General features: G+C 33.7%; 1 protein-coding gene across 6 annotated transcripts in view; it reads right to left on the bottom strand.

Annotated features, from left to right (window-relative positions):
- The window catches only part of LRBA (LPS responsive beige-like anchor protein), a 758742-nt gene that overhangs the window by 132622 nt on the left and 612197 nt on the right, over window positions 1–13923 (bottom strand). For all 6 annotated transcript variants that reach the window (XM_032412965.1, XM_032412964.1, XM_032412967.1 and 3 more), the window contains one exon: window positions 10424–10576. In XM_032412965.1, the coding sequence (XP_032268856.1) occupies window positions 10424–10576 (153 nt within the window). The remainder of the gene's footprint in view (window positions 1–10423; window positions 10577–13923) is intronic.

Below are 13923 nucleotides of genomic sequence, written 5' to 3' on the forward strand. Positions count from 1 at the left end.
CCATGAGGAAAACAAGCACAAAGCTTATGAATTTTAAAGGTGGGAGTCACAGGGTCATCCCTCAGACTTTTAACTTGCATAAAATATATGCATAAAATAATATAATAGCTCAAAGATGGAAACCCTGAGAGAGAAAAGTGATAGGAAGTGACAGTTGACACAAGAAAGAACTCTGAAATGCTGACAGAAGAGCTACAAGAAAGCAGAGAAATGTGGGTCGTTTGGGCTGAGGAATGAACAGCTCTATATATCTCTAACTTTTCAGGACATAACAAAAATATCTGAGTATTTAACCATGAGTATTTCAGAAAAGAGTATTTAAGTTCAGAGTTTTCTGCTTAAGAGGTAGGAAATGTGTTATCCATTTCATAAAAAGATTTTTTTCAAGAGAAACAGTGAAAAACATTGCTATTTGAAAGCTTACACTTCAATTCTCTTTGAACTTTTTCTATATGGGAATTATTCCATTCCTACATGTTGTCGAGTATCTGAGGCACTTTTTCCATTTTGGAATGTTTCTATTAAGGGAAGATTAGTAAATAAAATTAACAGGCATTTTTTTAACTTTTCTTAACTTCTTTAGAAAGACATAGATTCCATAAAGAATAGTTTTAACACTGTGCAGTGGGTTTATAACATATACAGATGTAATATATGTGGCAATAGCACAAGGAAGGGGGGAAGGAACAGAGCTGGATTTGAACAAAGTCACTATATCCTACTGAAATTAAGCTAGTATTACTATGAAGTAGCTAGACAAATTAAGATGTATATTGTCCCTAGAGCAATGACTACAAAAACAACTAAAAGAAATAGTAAAAAAAAAAAAAAAAAAAAAAAGAAATTAAAATGGTAGACTAAAAATGATCTATTCAGTATAAAAGAAAATTATAAAGGTAGGAAGAGAGAAACAAAAAGACCCAAGACTAAAGAACATAATTAGTAAAATGGCAGACATGAACCCAAACACATCAATCATGGCTTTAAATGGCAAAGATTATTAGACTGGATAAATAACATGATCCACCTATCTGCTAACTACCAACCTTAGAAAAATTAAAATAAGGCATATTATGAACAACTTTATAGCAATAAATTAAATAGACAAGATCCTAGAAACATACAAATTACTGAAACTGATTCAAAAAAAAAAAAAAAAAGAAAATCTGAATAAACCTGTAACAAGTAAAAAAACCGGACTGGTAATTTAAAATCCTCACCCAATGAAAAGCCCATGTCCAGACGGCTTCAGTGGTGAACCCCACTAAATATCTTCACAATGTCTTTCAGAAAATAGTGGAAGAGGAATACTTAACCATATCTCATTTTGTAAGACCAATATTATCTTGGTACTAAAGTCAGAAAAAGAGATCACAAGAAAAGAAAACTATATACCAATATTCCTTATGAACACAGATGCAAAAATCCTCAAAAGTAATAATTTCTCAACAAAATATTAACAACAAAATAGCATATATATTAAAAGGATTTATACCATCTCAAATGTGATGTATTCAAGGAATGCAAGGTTGGTTTAACATCCAAAAACAATTAATGTGCTGTTTCATTCTTCACTTTTTGTTTCTTGTTTGGAAAACTTTTCCCTATTCCAAGATCACAAAGAAATTCTCCTGTATTATCTTCTAAAAGTTTATAGTCTTCCTTTGTATTTAAAGCTTTAACATACTTTAATTTTTGTGGTATAAAGTAAGGTTCTGATCTCATTTTTTTCCATATTGGTATTATTATGGGTTGAACTGTATTCCCCCAAATGCATATGTTGAAATCTTGACTTCTCTGTAACTCAAAATATGACATTATGTGGATATAGGTTCATCATTTATATAATTATTTATGTTAAGATGAGTTCATATTGTGGTAGGGTGGGTCCCTAACCCAATATGACTGGTGTCCTGATAAAAGTGGGAAATTTGGACACAGAGACACACACACATAGAGGGAGAATGCTGTGAAGAGACATAGGGAGAAGATGGCTATGTACAAGACAACAAAAGGCCTGGAACAGATTCTTCCCTAGCAGCCCTCACAAGGAACCAACCCTGCTAAACTTTGATTTCAGACTTCTAGCCTCCAGAACTGCAAATCAATACATTTCTGTTGTTTAAGCCACCCAGTCTGTGGTACTTTGTTATAGCAGCCACAAGAAACTAATACAGTAACTCTCTCAACACCATAAACTCAAAAGTCCTTCTCTTCTCCAAAGATCTTCAACATAATAGATGTCCTGGTCTGTTTCTGGATTCTGTGTTCACGTCAGTTAGTCTATTTCTCCTAATCTCCTCTAATTATTATAGCTTTATAATAATTATTGATATATAATAAAGCAAGTCCCCCAAACCTGTTCTTGTTCTCAGAGAAGGTCTTGGCTATTTTTGGCCCTTTGCCCTTTGTAATCTGTTTGTCATATTTCAACAAACAAAACCTGTTGGGCCTTGAATTGGTTTTTACATTGAATTTCTGAATAAGTTTGGGAGAATTAATAACCTAACAAAACATGGTACACCTTTTTTCCTACTTGGATGTCCTTTTCAAACTAGAAGTTTCAAAGTAAATTACATATCAGGAGCAAAAGCAAAATGAACAACTATTTTAGCTGGGTTTTTTTTTTTTTTTTTCAAACTTTACACATAGCTGCTCCCATTTCCCAGAGCTTTGGATCTGACCACTGCAGGGGATGGGGAGGGGGTGGGAAGGATATGTCCACAGTTGAGAATGATTACCAACTACAACCATAATGGCTACTTACATTTTTAGCCATGTCATTATTAATGTGGAAAATGACAAAGAAACTGGAAAAGGAACAATATAATAAAAGTGTGTTAGCTCCTGGTATTTCTATTCCAAGGAACAGAAAAATACTGCCCAGTCAGCTCTCTTAAGAAAGATTTTTAAGTGCCATTTTCTCAAAAATGGAAGCAAGGATGTGAATAAAGGTAAAAAAATAAAAAGTGCAATCCCTTTCAAATTTCAAACCTTTCAACCTTACAGTTTTGCAAACACTGCAATGTGGAACATAATATGTCATTGTAATAATCAAATTGCTATATCATTGCAAACTCAGTCATCTCAAGCTATAGGTCTTGCTATATGTATATATAGCACTTTTTCATTAAGGACATAAGATTTGTAGTCTCAACTATGCTGTCATTACTTGAGATTTGTAAATTTTCCAAATTCAAAGGAAAAAGTTATAAACGACTGACCTAGTTCCTTCAGAGATAGAAGATCTATGAAGGTTTAAGTTGAGTAAATTTAAATTTTAGCATCAGGAAAAAAACAAGGTTGGTAGAGAAGTGAAATCTGAAAATTTTATTTTTTTCTCAGACAATAATATAAAAAGATATCATCATTTTTAAGTTGTCCAAATATCATCTAGAAAGGAGATAAAATACTCATTTTATTTCTCTTTACCTTCTAAAAGAAGTGACTACTCATGTCTGAAATAGTAGAGAAGACAAAAGCTACAGAAGATACACAAAAGCAAATGTGATTCTCGGCAGGGATGTCCACTATCACCACTGCTACTCAACATAGTACTAGAAGTCCTAGCCACAGCAATCAGACAACAAAAAGAAATAAAAGGCATCCGAATCGGCAAAGAAGAAGTCAAATTCTCACTCTTTGCAGATGATATGATACTTTATGTGGAAAACCCAAAAGACTCCACCCCAAAACTGCTAGAACTCATACAAGAATTCAGTAAAGTGGCAGGATATAAAATCAATGCACAGAAATCAGTTGCATTTCTATACACCAACAACAAGACAGAAGAAAGAGAAATTAAGGAGTCGATCCCATTTACAATTGCACCCAAAACCATAAGATACCTAGGAATAAATCTAACCAAAGAGGCAAAGGATCTGTACTCAGAAAACCATAGAATACTCATGAAAGGAATTGAGGAAGACACAAAGAAATGGAAAAACATTCCATGCTCATGGATTGGAAGAACAAATATTATGAAAATGTCAATGCTACCTAGAGCAATCTATACATTTAATGTAATCCCTATCAAAATACCACCAACTTTTTTCAAAGAAATGGAATAAATAATCCTAAAATTTGTATGGAACCAGAAAAGACCCCAAATAGCCAGAGGAATGTTGAAAAACAAAAGCAAAGCTGGCGGCATCACAATTCCGGACTTCAAGCTCTATTACAAAGCTGTCATCATCAAGACAGCATGGTACTGGCACAAAAACAAACACATAGATCAATAGAACAGAACAGAGAGCGCAGAAATGGACCCTCAACTCTATGGTCAACTAATCTTTGATAAAGCAGGAAAGAATGTCCATTGGAAAAAAGACAGTCTCTTCAACAAATGGCGTTGGGAAAATTGGACAGCCACATGCATAAAAATGAAACTGGACCATTTCCTTACACCACACACAAAAACAGACTCAAAATGGATGAAAGACCTCAATGTGAGATAGGAATCCATCAAAATCCTTGAGGAGAACACAGGCAGCAACCTCTTCGACCTCAACCGCAGCAACTTCTTCCTAGAAACATTGCCAAAGGCAAGGGAAGCAAGGGCAAAAATGAACTATTGGGACTTCATCAAGATAAAAAGCTTTTGCACAGCAAAGGAAACAGTCAACAAAACCAAAAGACAACCGACAGAATGGGAGAAGATATTTGCAAATGACATATTGGATAAAGGGCTAGTATCCAAAATCTATAAAGAACTTACCAAATTCAACACCCAAAGAACAAAGAATCCAATCAAGAGATGGGCAGAAGACACGGACAGACATTTCTGAAAAGAAGACATCCAAATGGCCAACAGACACATGAAAAAGTGCTCAACATTACTCAGCATCAGGGAAATCCAAATGAAAACCTCAATGAGATACCACCTCACACCAGTCAGAATGGCTAAAATTAACAAGTCAGGAAATGACAGATGTTGGCGGGGATGCGGAGAAAGGGGAACCCTCCTACACTGTGGGAGGGAATGCAAGCTGGTGCAGCCACTCTGGAAAACAGTGTGGAGATTCTTCAAAAAGTTGAAAATAGAGCTACCCTATGACCCAGCAATTGCATTACTGGGTATTTACCCCAAAGACACAAATGTAGTGATCTGAAGGGGCATGTGCACCCCGATGTTTATAGCAGCAATGTCCACAATAGCCAAACTATGGAAAGAGCCTAGATGTCCATCAACAGATGAATGGACAAAGAAGATGTGGTGTATATATATACAATGGAATATTATGCAGCCATCAAAAAATGAAATCTTGCCATTTGCAACGATGTGGATGGAACTAGAAGGTATTATGCTAAGCGAAATAAGTCAATCAGAGAAAGACAATCATCGTATGATCCTACTGATATGAGGAATTTGAGAAACAAGACAGAGGATCATAGGGCAACGGAGGGAAAAATGAAACAAGATGAAACCAGAGAGGGAGACAAACCATAAGAGACTCTTAATCTCAGGAAATAAACTGAGGGTTGCTGGAGTGGAGGGGGGTGGGAAGGATAGGGTGGCTGGGTGATGGACATTGGGGAAGTATGTGCTAGGGTGAGCACTGTGAATTGTGTAAGACTGATGAATCACAGACCTGTACCCCTGAAACAAATAATACATTATATGTTAAAAAAAATATATATAAATTAAGAAAAAAGAAAGTTAAAAGGCAATCCACAAACTGAGAAATAATATTCACAATGCATATGCCTGATAAAGGATTTTTATTTAGAATATTTAAAACTTCTACAATTGAACAATAAAAAGAAAAACTGTCCAATAGCAAAAAAAGCAAATGTGATTCTAACTGGTAACACCTCAGGACAATCCATCAATAGAAGCCTTCCTTATTAGATTCATGCCACCTCTCAGCCTTAAGAAGCCTTCTACTTCAAAAACCTAAGTCATCAAAAATGAAATAACCTCCAAATAGTAGAGATATTGTTTGTCTTGTTCACTGAGTCTAACATTGCTGGTACATAGGCACTCAGTAAATGCCTTTAAATAAATGAATTTCTTTTATTAGAATTTGAATAAATTATACATCCTTCAGCTAAACTAAATGTTCCATTTCAACTTTTATAAATATACCTATCCTTACTGTTCAAAGTATGGGTTTCTATGTCTCTTATTTCAACTTAAAACTCGAGGGTTCTAAGAGGCAATATAATGTAGGTCCATAACATCAACATTATATCGTAAAAGATAACTGATGAGCCGTCTGAACTCATACAATGTTATACTATTTTAAAGTATGAAAGCTGTTTCTCATTTATATTTCTGAAGCAGTATTTGGAATAAAAAAAAAACTTTTTTCTGGTTCAGGTAATATTAAGTAACACAGACCAATCTCTGGGAGGTAGTTAAGACTTCTTTGGTTTTACCCTGATTCCAACTGTTCAGAACAAAGAAAATATAATTTATTTACCTGAAAGACTAATCAGAGCTAGGTGGGTTTTCCTTCTAAAATACATAAGATATTGTCTTCTGTATATAAATCCTACACTTTAGCCAATTTGCCAATTGGCAATCAACTTGAAAATAAGATCTTCATTACTTATAGAAAGCTCTGAGGATTAATATGGTTAGGCAAGATAGTACTTACGGCCCTCTAACAAAAATAGAAAATGTGGCATTACTGGTCGACCATCAAAATCATGCTCCTAAAAATATCCTATCCACTTGAATTAGTATTTGGGCAACGAAATACATAAAAAAGACGTGCTGGGTATCTTAAAATGAGTATGTCAGTTAATTAATTCTGTGATCCCCTGCTACCAGCGGAGTACTGTACAATCTGTTATTATTCACTGTCCTATAGATCATCTGTTCTTGGTGCTGGTTTGTTCCAGGAAGAGAGACAGCTGCAACACTATATCCCTGTTCAACCTGAGGACCATCTGACTTTAATTGTAACACACAGCTTGATGTGGCTCTGGCTATGAGAAGCCAAAGTATCGTCTGTAATAATCTGGAAAAGCAGAAACCTGCCAACAGAGGGCTGAAAACAGGGACTGGTGCTGTCTGGCTGCCTGACGGGCTGCAGGAAATATGATTAATGAGTAAGGTATAATGATATCAGGAACCCGATTAGCACCACAAAAAGGTCACAGATCAAAGTAGTATGCATTTCATGAGCTACAATCATTGCATAAAATCTGTGGACTTGGAGAGGTAAACCAAAAAGAGGAGGAGGATAAAACCTTATGCGATAACATGCTAACAAATACATAAAATACCATACTAATAATTTAATCACTTATAGAAAGTGAAGAGGAAGTTATAAAATTAATCAACACAGACTGTACTGTCGGAAAGCTTTGTTCATCACAGGTGTATACTAAATATTTTTGAAAGTGTATGAGTTATTGAATTCTTTCATAAAGACACATGAAGTAAAATCAAGTATTTTTCCTAATTACAAATTTCAAAGATCAGAGATATAAATATTTGACTCTAAACTATGTTTGCATTTAATTTGCAATGGCATTTTTATACAGTTCTGTTAAGAATGTAAGCTTATTCAGAGCCTAAACTACGAAGACATCATAAAACTCACAGGAAGAGTAATCACCGGCACAAATGTTTAATACAGTTAATGGTTAGTTATAATAAATGTGCAGTTAGTATTATAAAATACTATTTTGTGTATAATTTCATGGGCAGGCAAAACTGAAATCTGATTGAAAACAATGGGGTAAGTTGCTACCTTCTTTTCCATGGTGCCCTTGGGAAGCCCACCCCAAATTGATGTGCTCTTCTGAGATAAAGGTAGCGAGAGTAGAGATGGGAAGTACTATCAGGAGAGGAGCTTACCTCAATTTACACAATTAAATTTCCTTAACTGTCAAAATATTATTGAAAAGCTTTCAATATAACTTATTCAGATGTTTGTTTGCCTTCTACTCTTTTAAAGCAAATTAAATTCTCTAACAAACCTCTTCGTACTCTTAATAGTACTAAGTATGGTAATAATTAATAGAGAGCTGGTTCCCTTGAGACTTAAAATTTTAAATATTTAAGAAAGTGTTCCAATAATAAAATGATCAGAACATGATTTAATTTTTTTCTTAAAAATACATTCCTGAAGAATGAGGATGATTATTCATACCTTTCAAATGTTACATAAGTGTTATTTTATATCTACCTAATAGTGAAACCATTTTTTAGAAATGGTGATTCATTTGGGATGCAGAAGAAACCATTAAAAAATGAAAAGACAAGACTAGGAGAAAATTATTTGCAAAACATATGTTGGATGAAGAACTTTTACAAACAATATATAAAGATCGCTTACAATTAAATAATAAGAAAAACCCAATTAAAAAATAGGCAAAAGGTATGAATAGTTTACCAAAGAACATATATGAGTAGAAAATAAGACTGTGAAAAGGTAGTCAACATCATTTGTCATTAGGGAAATACAAATTAAAATTGCAATGAGATACCTACTAGGGCAGCTAAAATAAATAATATTCATAATATCAAGTCTTGGCAACTTCTTATATGACCCAGCAATTAAATTCCTAGGAATCTATCCAAGAGAAATGAAAACAGATGTTCACCCTAAGACATATGCAAATATTTATAATAGCCTCAAACTGGGAATCCCAAATGTCCATGAACTGGTAAATAAACAAAAATATGTTATATCTATACAATGGAATATTATGCAGCAATACAATATGATATGTTGTGAGACATATGTAACAACATGGGTTAATCTCAAAAATATCATGCTAAATGAAAGAAGCCAGGCACATAAAGATTACATCCTGCATGATACCATTTATATAAAATCTCTTAAAAAGGCAAAACTATAGAGACACAATCAGTGGTTGCCTGGGACAAAAAGTCCCAGAGCAGAACCTGACTGCAAACAGGTACAGGGAAACTTCCTGGAGTGATATGTGTTCTCAAGCTGGATTGTGGTGATGGTTACACAACTGTATAAATTTATTAAAACTCAAAGAATTGTACACTTTTAAAGGTGAATTTTATGGTATATATTTTATACCTCAATAAATGTACTTTAAAAGGGTAATCACTGAAAGAAAAAAATTATGGAATAACTGTACCTTCTATTGATTTTCATGAATCCCTGGGTGGGGCGTGTAGAATCACACAACCATAGACAACTGTCACATTTAAAGTTTGACATCTCCTTCAGTATCTGTCAGAGCTAATCTTTGTCTTACACCCTCATTTTAACTGTAATCTTCCAAAATGCATGGGGTAAAAGTAAAATGAAACATGTACCTGAGGACTGTGATAGAATAATGTTAGGTACTAATTCCCAAGTGCCAACTGAAAGCCAAAGAATATTCTAGGTATTTTATGTACATAATTAAAATTCTATATTCATAATCTCCAGACTACACATGAGGAAACCAAGGCTCAGAAAGGTTAAACTGCCTGGAGTCCCATAATTAGCAAACTGATTTATCCAGGATTGGGAAAACTGGTCTAACTTCAAGGCCTATGTTCATTCCACCCTGCATTGCTTCCAGTATACATAAAATGTGAAATTTCAATAATAAAGGGATTGCAGTTAGGATGTGGAAGACAGGATCAAAATATAAATGTTGGTATAAAAGGTAAGAAATGTCACTTAGATATATAAAATGCAAGAATTTTCCTTAAGTGTAAATTAAAACACAACAGAATTTAGATTTCACTTTTTTTTTTTAAAGTAATCTCTACACCCAACATGGGGCTTGAACTCACAACCCCGAGATGAAGAGTTGCATGCTCTACCAACTGAGCCAGCCAGGTACCCCTAGATCTCACTTTTGATATGGAGATATTACTTTTAAAAACTGAGATATTACTTTTAAAAACTGAGAAAAAAGCTCCTAGATCCCAAACTTTTAAAAGGCAAAAAGGAAAAGACGTATTACTTTTTCATAAAATAATACAAGGATGCACATAAGAGAGGACTTTAAAGAGTTCACTAGGGAGGAGTCTGAAGAACACAATGATTACTGTGCTTTTAAGTTTTCATGCTTTAAATATTATATGAAGATTTCCTTGAAAAGATACAAGGTATAACTTGAGAATCTTGTTTCTATTACCAAAATGTGCAATGACCTTCTAACCTGGAGCACAGAATTATGTTTTTTTCCTGGTACAAGAAACTCATGTTGCATAAAGCATATAATTCCAGTTTCACTTAATTCTGAATTATCATGTGCATATGAAAGTAACCGAAATTCTGCATAAAAGAATAAAAGAAACCGTTACACTTTTCAAGTCAATAAAATTTAATAAAATATATATGGAAATTTACGAACTATTATGTCACTTTCAGTTATCGCTACCAACTATAGTTTTGTCCAGAAGACCAAGGGTTAATGATTATACCAACACATGAAAGATACTTTGAAAAAGGCTCATGACAGACAGAGTAGATGATTACTATCTTACCAATCTGTTTATGCGAACAAATTCTTCTGAGGTTTTGGCCCAAGGAGGAAGTTCAACATCAGACACTACTGTCCCATCATCCATCACTCCAAGATTATAATTATTGAAGTTGACAAACATCTCAGGGAGATAATAAAATTCAGGGATCAACTCCTATATAAAAATAAAAGACAATGTCATATTATATACTGTAGAATACTGACTAGATATTCATAAAAGGGCATGGTCATTTCCTATTGTGCAGAATTAGGACAAAATAAACAGGGAATTTTTTTCTCTCCCTATCATAGCTCTGATACTAAGTTACTATTAAGGTAGACAGATCCCATCCAACCAAATTTGAATAACACCTTATTGGTTGGTTATATGCTTCCTTTCAGGACAATTCTCATAATCTCAAAACTTTTAAATACCAACATTTGAATATTATTTGAGGTTGGACAAAATATAAACAGAGATTTACATGCTGTAATAGTAACAGCTTAAATTTTTTATGAGGTATGTGAATTTTTGCCAGAAAAAAAAAACAAAACCTTTATAAGTATTAAAATGCCACTGCATTGGCCCCTTCATCAACCAGGAAAATATTCATTACATTTAGCCATGGTTTAACAATATATTTTGCTCAGATTTCAAAACACTCAAGTTTAGTTGTAATACACTACCTTTGATAAAAGATCAAAATTTACAAGTACTCTAGAAAAGGACCTGCAATAATGAATTTGGTAAATTAAATATATGACTTTGCTAAGAACATTTAAAACACACTTCAATATGGTATTTTATAAGCAGAAAAATGCAGCTAGTTAGGTTTTTGTGTACAATAAACCTCATGTATAACTATTTCAGAGGTCCTGTAGATCAGACTTGAAATCCAGTCTTGACATGGGTCAGTGACTCAGTAGTCTTTCAGATACCCCCTCAGGGCCAGCTATGGCAGGCCTGGCTTTCCAAACAGTTGAGTAAAATAGGGAGGTCATCAGATTTTGGACAAGGTCAGTATGAACTCTCCAGAGCAAAGAAAAAAGATCCAGCAGGAATTAAGCTATTATCACCTCCGACATCCATGTGAAATGTTGCTTGACTTTGAATTGTACATCCTTTGTTTACAATCACAATAATTAACTAAGCAGGGCAGAAATGAGTTTGTCCTCCAAATGCCTGACAATCACCTGATCATTAGACTTGAAAAACATTTAAATTGAACGTATTTTTTTTTAAAAAGGAAGAACCCTCTTAGAAGTTTAACCATAAATAACACAGTGATCACACAAAAATATTAAGATTTTCATTTCCAAAAATGATGCATACAGGTCTTAACTACAAAAGGCAAACGACATATGTGTGTTATTTTATGTAACACAAAGTTATATTCGATATATTTGAACTAACATTTATTGAGATGAGTCAGGCACAAAATAAACTCTTAATAAATCTTACCACATTTAATTTTAAGAACTTTACAAGGTATCACCTCCATTTTAAAAATGAACTAAGGCTCAAAGAAGTTAAGTAATTTGCCTGAGGTTACGCAGTTAATTTATGATAAATTTGGAGCTTAGATTAAGATTTATCTGACTCTAAAGCCTGTGTCCTTCATCACCAAATAAGCATGAGTTCTACTTATACAGTATATATAATACTAAACATTTTAAATACAAGTTTTTAACATATATTCTAAGTAATTTTTTAAAAAGTAAAAAACTTTTCACTCTTTCATAATAAGTAACTGGCTCTCCTTAAAGATACATATATTATGTATATATATTTATTATATGATACAATTAATCAAACAGAAAGAATTTTATAGTATCCTATAATTATTATTTACCCAAATATGAAGATAAGTTACTTTATAACTATTGTTAATTTGAAGTATGCATTCAATAAATTGCAACTCTGAGAAATTTTACCAAAATTATTATATAATTATTATAATATTAATTATTATTTTCGCTCCATATTACTTGTGCTAACAAAGAAGACTGTTACTTTTCCCAAATCTTACTCTATAATAAGAGGGAGGACCACACCTTGTATATTAAAAATGTGACATTTCATAACAATTTTCATACAAATGAAGTCTTCAAACCTTCCTATGTATAGCACTAAAATTCTTAAGATTTTGTGTATTTGTCTCTATCTTCTACATGTGTCATTTTATTCAGGTTGCTAAACAAATTGAGAAAAACATACTTGTTCAAAACAGAAATGCTCTTCCCCATTCTTGTATAAGTTCTAAATTCAACAAACAGAAATATAGTTTGTTCCTGGCACACTGAATGAATTTAAATGACTTTGTTGCTTTAATATTGACAGCTTACCCTAAAGATAAATACACTTAATTTAACTAAATGGAGCAAAAAATACACATAAAACAAAAAAATTTCTGATGAAAAATATAAAGAAAGCAATTTTAAACTTTTATTTTTAAAAAATATTTATTTATTTATTTATTTATTTATTTATTTATTTATTTGACAGACACAGCGAGAGAGGGAACACAAGCAGGGGGAGCGGGAGAGGGAGAAGCAGGTTCCCCGTGGAGCAGGGAGCCCGACGCGGGGCTCAATCCCACGACCCTGGATATGACCTGAGCCGAAGGCAGAGGCTTAACTGACTGAGCTACCCAGGTGCCCCACAATTTTAAACTTTTGAAGTCTTTAGTGCACTATATTAAACTTCCAGGTATCATGCTGGGAGGAAAGGAGTAAATCATCAATTTCCATTTAATTACCATCATTTTGTGATTTCCTTCTAAAGATAGATATCCTGTAAATTTTGTACAATGGACATTATAAAAATATTTCAAACTTTAAAAATTTATTAATTAAAAATAAAGCTTAATATTTCAATTATTTACTGATACCAATTTACTCTCTATTTTTTACCTCTTACCCCATACCATACCCCTTCAATTTCAAAAGAGTAGTCAGATAGTTCCAGAACATTTGCAATGTCTAGAGTGGAAGCCTCTTGAAGACATCTTTTTCTGTCTTTTGTCAAAGTCTAAGCAAACAGAGGAGATCATGTAAAGTGTCCAGGAAGAAGCAGTATCAAAAGTTAGTATTTTTAAGGATAGAAGCTAAAGAAGAAAGAGATTGTTCCTAAGATTAGGGAAACAAATTTCTCAAAATCTATATATAATCAGCTTTCTTTGGGCCTGAGAGGAAGAGGAGAGGATGAAGAGGTTAAGACTGTCTCCTAGGGGACAGCAAATGGTGATCAGGGTCATGGCTTGCCCACACAGTACCTATGTATGAATTAGAAAAAGGCAACCCTTCTGGGCTAACGTAGCTAAAGGGAACTCAGTTTGGTAAGTGTACTGCATGCTGGATTTCAGCTCCTATTCCTTCCTTCAGTCAAGTGCCAGTACATACAATCTGCCCAACTGCCCAACATGGTAGTCTCATGATGGTGTACTTAGGGAAACTAATGCCCCTTGGCACCAGGGCCTTTATAATCAGCAAATATTTCTTAACCCAAGCAGAGCTGCCTAC

The sequence above is a fragment of the Phoca vitulina genome, unplaced genomic scaffold (assembly GCF_004348235.1).
Source record: "Phoca vitulina isolate PV1807 unplaced genomic scaffold, GSC_HSeal_1.0 scaffold14, whole genome shotgun sequence".
NCBI classification, from domain to species: Eukaryota; Metazoa; Chordata; class Mammalia; order Carnivora; family Phocidae; genus Phoca; species Phoca vitulina.